The sequence below is a fragment of the Perna viridis genome, chromosome 9 (genome assembly GCF_037379345.1).
Source record: "Perna viridis isolate PV_CMFRI_1.1 ecotype Kerala chromosome 9, ASM3737934v1, whole genome shotgun sequence".
In the NCBI taxonomy this organism is placed as follows: Eukaryota; Metazoa; Mollusca; class Bivalvia; order Mytilida; family Mytilidae; genus Perna; species Perna viridis.
In genome coordinates, this window is record NC_142453.1 from 11072955 (window position 1) to 11085672 (window position 12718).

General features: G+C 33.4%; 1 protein-coding gene across 1 annotated transcript in view; it reads right to left on the bottom strand.

The window, feature by feature from the left end:
- Window positions 1–8774, bottom strand: part of LOC148606682 (PHD finger protein 12-like) — a 36221-nt gene extending 27447 nt beyond the window's left edge. Inside the window, exons 1-2 of the mRNA XM_088544825.1 lie at window positions 8382–8774; window positions 2652–2833 (exon numbers count right to left, since the gene is read on the bottom strand). Coding sequence (XP_088400951.1) covers window positions 2652–2833; window positions 8382–8429 — 230 coding nt within the window. The 5' untranslated portion in view covers window positions 8430–8774. The remainder of the gene's footprint in view (window positions 1–2651; window positions 2834–8381) is intronic.
- Window positions 8775–12718: the final 3944 nt, after the last annotated feature.

Consider the following 12718-nt stretch of genomic DNA (forward strand, 5'->3'; position numbering starts at 1 on the left):
AAGAAATTCCAGGTAAAAAATAAACCAAGAACAAGACTTGCAAGCCTGATAAAGGGACATTAAAGAGCAGGGATAGAAATTAGTTTGGTTTTTCCTCTAGACAACAGGGCTAGACAGATTTGAATCCTACTAGCCCTGAAAAGAAATGTTAAGCCCGACAAATGTTTTACCGGAGTATTGTCTTTTTTCTTGACCTTCACATTTAACTTTGATCGTAGTCACTAATTTTATAACAGGCGCGAATAATAATCCAGTTATTTAAAGCCCATTTGTGATCAGGTAAAAGAAATAAAAAACCCATGTCAGAATGGGATAAAAAATCTGGAAGTCCGTACTGGTAAATTTCATTGAGACATTCGGTCCAACACAATTAAAATTTGTGTAGACCGACAGCAAAATATCTAGACTCGAGCTATCAGACTTATAGTATTTTCGAACCCTGAAGAGAAATCAAGGGAACCAAGGTTCTAGGGGTAATCAACAGAATGTAATCCAGGCCAGACCTGGAAAACAGACATACACAACAAAGAACACAAAGTAACTAAAATAATACATACAAAGTAACAAAACCAAATGAGCAGCCCAGACTCCACTAAAACTGGGAGCATGGACCAGGTGCACCGGTATGGTAAGCATCCTCTGCTTTTTTTAGAAAAAACATGCTGAGTTGCTCATAAAAAGTCAAGTCCGGGGTAGAAGAAAAGGAAAGGAAAACTATGACACATTGAACAAAAAGCTGTTTTCATGGCGCAGATGGATACACTGTAACGATCCATGAGTTCATGATGACGACCTTGAAACTTCTGTAGTGATGAATTCAATCCTGTAGCAATATATCCCTGTTCCACAAGCCTATTTGTTAGAAGTTAAGCGCAATACAAAAAGTCTGTGTAATTTCAGCAAGCTCTGGCATAACGTATAAGTTGTGATATGCACAGGTGCTAAAGGGAGGTTGCCACTTATGAAAGGAAAGTTGACAATTCTGAATGAAAAGTCATCATATTTGTCGTAAAGTTTGGTCAACAGTTTTCCCTTACCATCAATTTCTAAGTGTAGGTCAAGATATGAGGCTGACTTCACAGTGTCTGTAGTATCCTTTATCTCAAGTTCTTTGGGGTAGATGTGATGTATCAAATCCCCAAAATTAGGATTGTTTAAAGATAATATGTCATCTATATAGCGGAAACTGAGATTAAAGGAGATTAAAAAGTGTCTGGTTTAGACAGGTATTTTGGTTGTTCAGGGCTTGTTTTTTTCTGTACTACACTTCAGACTAAATAGAGATGAATTCCTCTCAAAACTTCAACAATAAGCAGCAATACTGAAGTACAAACAATTTAGAACAAATCAACAAAATATCATTGGGAATGCAAAAAAAAAACAAGTAAGAAGCAAAAACAAAAATCAAATCAGTTCTACAAGGGATCAAAGTAACTGTAACTTGGTATGATCTAATTTCAGTGTTCTATGTTTTTTTTTTACATTTCATGTTTCACACAGGAAAACTCCACCACAATTATAGCCTACTTTACGAACAAACAAATCCTTCCAAAAATTCAACTTTCCAACTTGCTCAAGGGAAAGTGGAACTTAACATACATTTTTACCACACCAAAACGGCATTTGCCATGTTTGACAGCAAAGTTGAATCCTAGACACATGACAAATGAAAATCTTGGAGAACACACAACATACATTTGTAACACAGTAAACACTGTCTATTCGTTATTGACAAATGTTTCTAATATCACTGACTTTATTTGCTGTCTAATAACATTCCCCGGAAGTGAAGTAAGTACCAGGCTGAGAAATCATGTCTCAAGGATTATTTCACTGACTTCTTTACCTCGTTTTCAAAAAATTATGCCTAATAATTGGGAGTTTTCCTCCCTTAAAATGGGAAAAATATTTTTCAACATTTTGGGAAAAGTCTCCAGGTGAAACTGCAGGTACTTGGATGCAATAAAAGGGTATCTAAATCACTGAATATTAAACTTATCTCATTTGTTTTTTATTTAATGGAATACATTGTACATGTTGTGAACAATATGGGAGGGGGCATAGGCCATTGGCCCTTAAATATAAAAAATGACTCAAAAAGATAGGATGGCATGGGTCAATGATCCATATTTTTTGTACAAAATTAATGCATTATCCAGGATGATTTTATGAAGTTAACAAACAAAGCGGCAATTGTCAAAATCTGAAGTAAATACACAGTAAAATAAAGAATTGGAAGGTTAAAAATCTGGATTTGAAATAGTAGAATTCTGCTAAAAAGGGGAAGAAAATTATCTCCACATTATTCATATTATTTACCCATAGTAATATTTGAAATCACCCTTTTTATGGCACAAGAATGTGTCATTGACAAAACATAAGAAAATTCAGAAGTTATCTCTGACATGTCCATGTTTATTATGATTTACATGTAACTTCATATCAACATGATAAAAAATTCTAGTGTTGGAGTACAATTTCTCCTTATTCAAATCTCCTTTCTTCCTATCACTGCTGGAAGTGAGAAGTCAATTCTCCTATTTAACAATCCTACATGTAGCATATGCCCTTACTCTCCAAAGTAATTTTTGGGCAAGTTTATTGGTAAGAAATTACAAAGACAAGGAAATGTATCTGATTTTATCACTTACTGGCACTGAAGGTGAAAAGAGGCAGGGCATCTGTCACAACAAAGTAAATCTCCTCCCTCTTTGCAGCTGTCGCATGAGTCATGGTTGACTGCACGTCCTGGTCTACGATACTCCCTTTCTTCCCGTCTCTGTCTACGCAAAGTTTCTTCACTGACAGGAGGAGAAACAAGCTTCTGAATTTCCTAAAACACAACAAATAACACATGTACAATGTACACTATGTTAGATACATGTACATGTACATATATACAAGCATCCTTTCTACTTTATAGTTCTTCTATAGGCTTATATGAAGCTAGTACATTGTATGTGAAAGTGGCTAAATATTTTTGAAAAATCAAATTGGCATGCAGACTGAAAGATTGACTATGTTACACACATACACACAAACACACAATATCGTTACCATCGCCTTCCTTTTTCCAAATTTATTACTGCAATATTGAAAGAGCAAACAAAAGTATATTCCAAAAACTTGTGTAGAATCCACTGAATTTTCCTTTTCTAGCAGGAGATTGAGACAATTCTGTTGGATTTTTTATGTGTTCATGTATTTTTTTCCTGCGCTCCATTACATGTATGTTTTCTTAGGTAAAACATGCTGTCTATGATTATAAGATGATCAAAAATATCAACACTTGCTTGTAACTGAATGTTTGATAGGTTTTGAAGATTTTGACAATTTTTTCTTGAAAGGTCGTCAATTTTGTTATTAGAAGAAAGACAACTCTGGTCAAAATACTGTTAAAGGCAGAGTACAGTCCTCATCTTCAGGGTGATGTCTGAAAATGAGAGGGTGACTTCACTTGGCTTTTGATGTCACCTGAGTGTGAAGTGAGTGACATCAGAGCAACAATTTTGCCCAAATTGCCCAGAAGGGTAATTAAACTAAACTTATATTTTAAAATGTTGAAGATTTGACAGTCTCTTTAAATCATATTCTAATTTCAGAAACTGATTTACCTCAGGCCCTATCCTAACCAGCCCTACCAGACACTACAGTACCATCAATCAAAATATTCACTTCTCCACTCTTCACAGTGGAGTCACTAATGTCCTCCCCTGTGACTCCACCGACGCAAAATCTAGGATAAAATTGCTCCATTTCATTACTTTTTAATATTTTTTTCTGTCCATAACTGAGAAATGTTATTAAACTACTATAACCATTAAATACACATGTACCTTGGCATAAAGACAGGAGTAGTAAACTATGGACAATTTTTGAAATGGTGACTCCACTGATAATGTCTCCAATGAGGAAAGTGGAGAAATTAAAATTTGTGTTGACAGTAGTGTATACCCCTGATACAAATGTGTCGTGATAAAAAGCAGAGAGTTGGTAATAGAATAAAATAATAACAGAAGAAGTAAATATTCTTATTTTCCAGCAGTCTTTCCGAAGGTTATTAGGACCACTGGATATCCCTGGTAAAAATGTGACAGGACCGGTAAAAAATTCTAGAACGCCAGACAGGAAGTCTGGAAAATTTTCTATATTAGTCATTCCTGATTCAGGTCAAAATGGACGGTAAAACTTGGTTCGGTCCTGAAAATAGTTTGTCATCACAGGACCTAATGTCCTGAAAAAAAAACTGAACCTTTGCGGCTTTGGAAAGACTGTTTCCAGTCAAGGGCCTTCACAGGCTACATTTTGTGATTTTAACTGTATTATTTCATTTTCTTTGTACATTTCTTGGAGAAGACTACCACTGAACATTGTACAATGTACAAATTGAAACTTGAAATTTTATTTATTTCAAATAAACAACTTCCATCTGTGGTTGCCATTTTGTTAATAAACTTAATTCTAACCTCTACATTGAAGATTTCTCATGGGGAGCTACCAAAAAAAAACACTTCCATTCCCTAACATGTACCAAATCAGAAATGTGGCAAGTTGCACAGTGTAGCAAAAATGGTAAAAATACTGTCGTGTCACCCCTTCAGTACATGTACATATGTACATTGTATATCAAAATCAAATTTTTTTTTCAGCATAAGCAAATACAATGTAGGACCACTCAAATCATACACAGTACATGTAGGTCAAAATGTATAAATGTCTTTCTCATCTGAAGTACATGTAGTACTATTTTACATAATGGTTAAATTTTGGTGTATGCAAAAGGGGTCACAAAAAAAGTGACTAATGGTTTTGAAATCATAGCTTCAATTCTGCACTCTGCAGAATTGATAAAATTACAACACCAAAAGGGATGCTATGCCATCAAATTCTTCTAGATACACAGATCTGTCTGTAGTTAGATGTATATTTTTAGTGAAACTGAGGCTGTATTTGTCAAAAAGTAATGATGAACCTTATCAGTTCCATTTCTTAAAAGAAAATTAGGAAAGCAATACATATAGAAAAAAATAATTGGTAAATCTTTCAAAAGTGATGAACTAAAATAAGTAAGTACTTTAAATACACTTTTCAAGGGAGATAAGTCTATCTGACAGATATTGGAACAGATTTGCTTTATAATTAGAAAAACCCGTTTTCAAAAGTTTTTTTTTTATGTAAAAAAAAAAACATATTTAGGCCATTTAAAAACATTTGATTCTCAGGTACATTTTTTGTACAAATGTACCAGAAAATCACTAAAATGATCACCACATTCATAATTTTTGTTATAGTCAAAATCTGGTAAATCATGTTCTTATTTGGTTTGGCACTGAACTGTCAATGAGGTCTCCGGAGTCCTGTGCAATTGAAAGGAAAAACTTGCCAATAGGTCAGGCTGGTTAATTTTGTCACCATAAAAAAAATTACAAATTGTGACATGGGCAAGCCTGGTGTGATGTATATGTATGAATACATCATTCTATATGTACATTGTATGTATAGTAAACAACTCATTTCTAATGAGGCATAGTACATGTACATGTATGTATTACATCTTAAGTACATGGAATTGGTCTAAGAAAAAATGTTCATCAAACTACAAATTGAATAAACATCAACAGAATCTTAATACTCAGAAATTAAAAATACATATAATGTTATTTTGATACAGCAGACAATGAATAAACAAATCAGAAAGGGAAATTTTCTTAAAGTAATCTCAGTGAAAGTTCTACCAGTCTCGTCAATGTGAAATAAATTGACAACTTTTAAATTAAGGGGAACTTGACTTAACATATCAACTTCTTAACCTTAGTACTGTAGGAGGAGATATCCAGAATAGACATGTACCCTATTTGCTTAAAATGGTGACAAAATGAAGAAGTCCAACTATCCATACAAATATCAAATATTGATACACTACATTCAGAGTGGAATGGTTCTCTAACACTTAAGTCCCACCTGAGTGAAACTCTGTTACACCCATATAATGAGTGTTTAACACCCAGATTCCACCTAGTCAATAACCATCATTTGTTTATTGTAATAGTTCAATTATGCATAACGGAGAATTCATTGTAAGATAGCATGTATATTCTATTTCTGTTTCTCAGGTAATGCGGAGCACTACAGCTAAGATAAAAATTTAGTCATGTTAATAAAAATTTGGCATCATCTAATTTTTTTTTTGTTTTGTACATGTTAACCATTTGTTGATTTGTAATTTTTGTATTTACAGTTACATCCAAAGAGTGGGAGATATCATGTAGAGATATTACTTCGTATTTCAATAAAGTAATAATGCCTTCTTGCAATATTTTAATTTTGCACTTATAAATTGATAATTACTATTAATAATTATAAATAAAACACTTTGAAAGTATGGATTGTTGTAATTTGATTCGAGTGGCTGACTTGTAAAAACAGATGGTGATGCTTTCAGTTTCCGAGTTTTAGTTATTGAATGGCTTTTCAAGAGATAAAAGAAACTAATTACAGGTCCCAAGACATCTATATAATGTGTACATAAGAACTGTAAAGTAGGCGGCCTTAATAAGGACTGGGAACATCGTCAGTAAGAATTAAATGTATAAGTTACAATACATTGTCCAAAGGAGCACAAGACGGCAACCTCAGCCAGTCGTTTTCAATGGCTAAAAATGCTTCAAGCTAACTCTGAGACATTTCTAATTTAAAAAAGATTTCAAATACAACCTACGTATATCTTTATTTTAATAATAAGTTTTTGTTTAACAATTTCGAACTTTCATTGATGCCTACAGATGAAGGAGATTTCACATCACTTTTGGTGTAGTCTGAGGATGAAGTGAGCGACCCTAGGGCGACGATTTCGCCTGCATCACCCAGAAGCGAGAGTTCTACATCTTCAATCCATATTTAATCATAATAGAAAGCATCATCTTCGTATCTTAAATACTGTAAGAGGAATTAAGCGGAATAACTATATACCCTCAACAGGAGGAACTAAATTACAGATGGACAGGGGTAAAACAATATGCTCCCCAAAAGAATGTTGCAGGTAAAAAAAAAAGACATAAAGAGCTGTTTTGAACAAATGTATATGCATGATACATGTATTTAAAACAACTCTCTATGTCTATTTTTTTTTATTTACACCCATTACATACACTCCTTGAGACGTTCACGTTTCCCATTTTAACTTTTGTTCATCGTTGATCATGCATTTACACATCATTTTGCGTTCGTTTAAAAGCACGATACAAGTATTTGTTCAAACGCACGATAGAAGCGTTCATTTATTTTTTGTACTTAGATTATTTCCTTGATTGAACTGTTATTTTAATACTTTTGGCTATTATTAATTATATAATTTCATTAGTTTTATTTTATTAAAATTAAAATCTTAATTATAAGTCAACTTTATTACTTTTTGTCGGTCATCTATCATGCATTTAAACATACAATAGGAGTATTCGTTTATTGTGCGCTTAAACACACGATAGAAGTGTTTGTTTAACATTTGGTGATTTGGGTATCGTGCGTGCAGGAAACCTAAACGTTTCAAGGAGTGTACATGTATATTGTATACCTAAACATCTTTACAATGACTTCTTTTAGAGACTCAATACAAATATTTCTGAAAGGCTCCTTCATGTGCTTCCAGTTAGTTGAGTATGGTTCATGTCTACATATAAATGAACACCCAAAATGTACAGTTCACTAAAAAAATTTCAGAACTGCTAAGTTTTTTTTATGATGCAATGGTGTGAGAAAAAAAGTTCGAAAGATGAGAGAGAAAACAAACCAATACATGTAGACCAAAAATAAAATACCACCAAACAAGCAAGTCATTATTTTATCAGTTATATTTTTTGGCAATATTTTTAGTACACATTTGCAAGAGCTGCTATTTTAATAAATAGTGGTTTTTAATGCCCCAAGACTTTTTTCCCAGAATGTTACAGAAATTAACTCATTAATATATTCATGTATGTCAAAGTTTACTCGTTTATACTTGAAAAATTTCAATAATAATGTTCATCATTAAATTGCACAATGGCCTAAGGATTACTCTGAATACAGTGAACACTTTTATTTAGCTTACAAAAATGTTCTTCTTAATATCTTTGTCATTAAGTACATGTTCAAAAATGTTCTTTGTACCTGTGGCCCAATCGTATGTTTAATGTTACATGACAAAAAAAAATCTTCCTTGGAAACAAACAACAATTTTACAGTTGTTTACACAAAAAATATGAATTGGATATAATATTTAAAACAGATTTCAGTGAACACATTAATGTACACTGCAGCCATTTTGCATGTGGGCAGCCATGATGGTTTTTGAAAAATAATGAGAACAGGTAATAACTAAGCCGAAATAAATCGGTTCAACAAACCTCCATCAATCCGCCAGAAGTGTCCAGATCGTATTCTACAGTTGCCATGATTGATTTCGCTTAGATACAAAAATGTTTAGAAATGTATCTTAACAAATATCAGAAACAAACAAACGAATCCATTATGTCGCTCATTACTGGTCAAATGAAGCATCGGTTACCAAGCGAAAAACTGGTCTGAATTTAATACTTCTGGCATAGTTTGGATTATGCGATTTATCAAAATAAAGTTTATGATTGTAGCTTTCTTTTGAGCCCCTTGGCGAGAATGCAAAACCTAAAACTTGATCGTAAATTGACTTAATACAAAATCATAAGCTAGAAATAGTCTTCTTGGCGCAAATGTCGGCCATTAATAATACGCATGCGCACTTGAATGAAAATATCCAATGCGCCTGTGTGAAAAGAGGTATCCGAACAGCGGAAGTGTCGAAGGTGAAGGTCAAATGTTTCGCGGAAAAAATTCTAAACATTATACCCCTTTGTCTATAAAAGTCGTATACGTTTATTTTCCAGATTATAACAAAGTGATTTTCAACAAGAATAATAGTTTCTTATATTGAAGACCGGGTTATATTTCATTAGTCTGAATAATACAAATTATATATGTAGAATAACTTGAGGAAGGTGAAACCTTAAATGCCACCGCCGAAGAAATATATAAATTCAAACACCCAATAATTGTTGTCAGTATTGTTATTATTATGAACATTCAAAATGGTCAAATTTGTTATGATATACAAATTGTCCTTATGTATTCCCCTACTGTCATGGTCTAGCTATCCCTCGAAAATTTATATGGGCTGAAATGTCCGGCTTTTTTTAGGAACAGTGTGCTCAAAGTCCAAAACGTTTTTTGGTGAAATTTTGTCGACCCCATCATCCTTGTGTACCACCCCATCTTTCATTTCATCATCATTTTATGTTCATTTTAGCATCAATTTTAAGTTCATCGCCTGAATATAACTGAAATATTGCTGCTCGGGCGTTAAACCCCCATAATCAATCAATTTTAAGGGAAATCAAGCACCTTTTAATGGTGAGCAAATGCTTGAAATTTAAGGAACGAAGATGAGAAAAACGAAGATAAATATACAGCCATGAACAACAATTAAATTAACAACAAACAATGAACAATTCGTACTTTAAAAGAACTAAAAGAACACTTAAATCCACTAATAATGATGATCAGTACTAGTGTGAAATAATATGCACCATAAGGATGAACAATTTCTGCTTCTAACAACTAACACATTTTCCGTACTGTACTTGATATCGGCAGAAATAACGAAGCGTCAGCAGTGGTGTGATTCAGATACAACATGGCCAAAACATTAACATACAAAACAGAAACGATCTACACACGCAAAAAAAGCCTTAGTAACAGGATAGTACAGGTAAGAGTTAATATTATTTCATTAATGTCTAATTTTTTCAGCAGGTTCCCTTCACTTTTGCCGAAGCGGATGTCTTGGCATGAATAAGAATAAGAAAGGTAACATATAAAAACTGAAGAAAAGGAAACCAAGACGTCCCACAAATCACTACCAATATGATTTCCCGCAAAAAAAAACGGGATTGACATTTACATTGCTCCGGAATTAAGGTTAAACATGTCCTGCTCCGCAAGCGGCTCCCGCCATATTGCAAGTGAATATGTCAAGAACAGAGAAGGACCACACATTTACGGTAACAAAAATTTATTTAATTAAGTCCTAATCTTCTCAATGTTATCAACTGGATCATGAAAACCTCAATGACCCCACCTAGAGGTATTCAATGGTCACTCAGTACCAAGTTAGAAGATATAAACTTCGCGGATGATGCGAGCTTGCAATTTCCAACATATGCAAAAGAAAACATCAGCCTTGCAGGATACAGCCAAAGCAACTGAATTGATTATCAACACTAATAAAGCCAAGTCCCTAAGAATTATCCTCCAGAACAACTCTACCATCATCTGTAACAATAAACCCGACAAAGATGTCAAAAGTAGTATCGAAGCAGTATTGTTTAAAAACGAGGACATCAGGACGAGACTTGGAAAGGCCAGACATGCTTTTGTAAAATTAAAACTTATCTGTAGAAGCAAGAACATCATGCAGCTTGAAAATTTCTTACAAAATCGAAAAGATTAATTAATTTGATTATCAGTACTACCGGTAAATTAAATTTGCACTTGCATGTGCACCGCAGCGTGGAATGCAACCGCCACATACATGCACACCCTGTCTGTCTAGAGAAGGAACATAGCAACTTTCTCCTGCGATAAGTTAAAATGTGCATTTTGATATACATGTGTGATTTTATGTAACATGTACCAATAGCAGAATTTGGACCTTTCACAACTTAGTATTTCGATTGGAAGAGCTTTCATCAACACCCATCAGATAGTCAGTCATTGATTTTCATTTCATTTGCTCATTTGCGTTTTCCAAAATAAAAAAAATGTTTATGACTTTTCTGTATTCATTTTATCTATTAGCATTCTGCTTTTCTATACCTTTTTAAAGTTCTGTGAACTCTATTTTGCGTTTCAGTCATTCCACTCCGATCGAATTCCTATAAACTATAAGAATTTATTCTATTCTTTTTTGGTTTATTGTTTCGTTTGTTAATAACACAAAATACAGACACTTTTAGTCTTTTTATATCGCTTTGATTTCGAATTTTTCGTCTCTTCAGTTGCATGTTCTATACTTGTAATTGCGGAGACGAGTATAAGTGTCTTGTTCTTGCCATCTAAAGCGGAAATTATTTCCGTTTTATTTCACAATTTCCAGATCGACGGAAAAGTTCCAAACGTTCAAAAAGTGAAAGTTCGACAAATCGCTAGTCATTTGTTTTGTTCGAATTTTATCTGTTTTAAATGGTTAAAACCATAAAAAATGAAATGTGTGTATTCCTAAGTGTATGTACAATTATAAAGTATCATTATTTCATAGAAGAAATTCTCAGCTGATTGTAGAATTGCGTTGGGGCATGGAATTTTCTCAACGAACCCGGAAAATATTGGCATTTGACATTTTGCTATACATTTTCAAAAAGACGTAACTTTTTTGTCTGTATTGAAAATTTTATCAAATGCCGACGTAGAATTTCTGAAAGCCAGTATATACATTTTTAGGAAAAATTAATCGGAAAAGAATATTGTGTAAATAAGTTCTTACAATTAATAACAGAATTTGATTACTGAACGCTTTTAGAAATCTGACCATTTACCAACACTTTAATTTTTGCACTGAATATTTTTTGCCTAAAATTAACGCAATTAAGATAATTATCTCAAAAAGAACATATGAAATTATTCCTCCACGCAAAATTTGGCGAATTTCGTACCCTCTGCAATAGCGCAATTCACTATTTTATCTTTTTTGGACCTACAGTGTGTTACATCTGACATACGCAATTTTGACGTTTTTACGGTTTTTCGGAAAGTTTTAATTGATAATAAAGAATCAGAAGTACCATGTGCGACAAATATTCAGAAATTATAATTTATCCCGATTCCAACAGTATACAGCTTTCATATAAGCACAGTTTTAATTGTTTTCAATAGTCATTTATAGTTAGGTAGGTGTGTTTTTTCGACACAGCCGCAATAGCGTGCGTAACGTCTTAACCTTTCAGGTTATTCAGGTCCTTCCCTCAGTGGGTTCTCCCCTCTGTACCAGCTGGCTGTTTTTTTCAGAATTGCAAAATTTCGCACGATCTTTAAGAATGAACAAATTAGCAGAAAAATGTACACATATGTTTTGGGTTTTTTCTTACAACTGCTTACTTTTCCTTGCAGTTTTAAAGTGTCTGATATTTTAGAAACCTGTCTTTTGACAGTTAATTTTGAGAAAGCACCCAAAATTTGCCATTAAAACTTATATTTTTTCCATTGTGTTACCATAGCTACAGATTTTTATGACAAAATATAAGAAAGTATCAGTAATTTTCATTAATCTCCATAATATAAGGATTTGAAAAAAAAACTTTTTACAGGAAAAAATCGTTGTATTTGCTTGTATAAGTGTCTCCATAAAGCTTTATTTCCACAAAATGTCATAAAGTTATCGGCAGTGGCATATCTAAAGTGTGGAACCGAACAGCATCACATCTGGAATGGAATCCTCAAGGCAAGAGAAGGAAGGGACGACTGATTTCGAGGTGAGGAAATGCAAATTATCATGGGGCCAGGCAAAGACATCAGCCTTACACCGGCAGAATTTCCAGTCGTATATATTATTGATTGATTAACTCTTTGACTGTATCAATCATGCTTGTTAACTCGTTAACTCGATCCCCCATCATTAAAAAAAAATTGTGGGAGTTTTTTTTTCTGTTGTTAA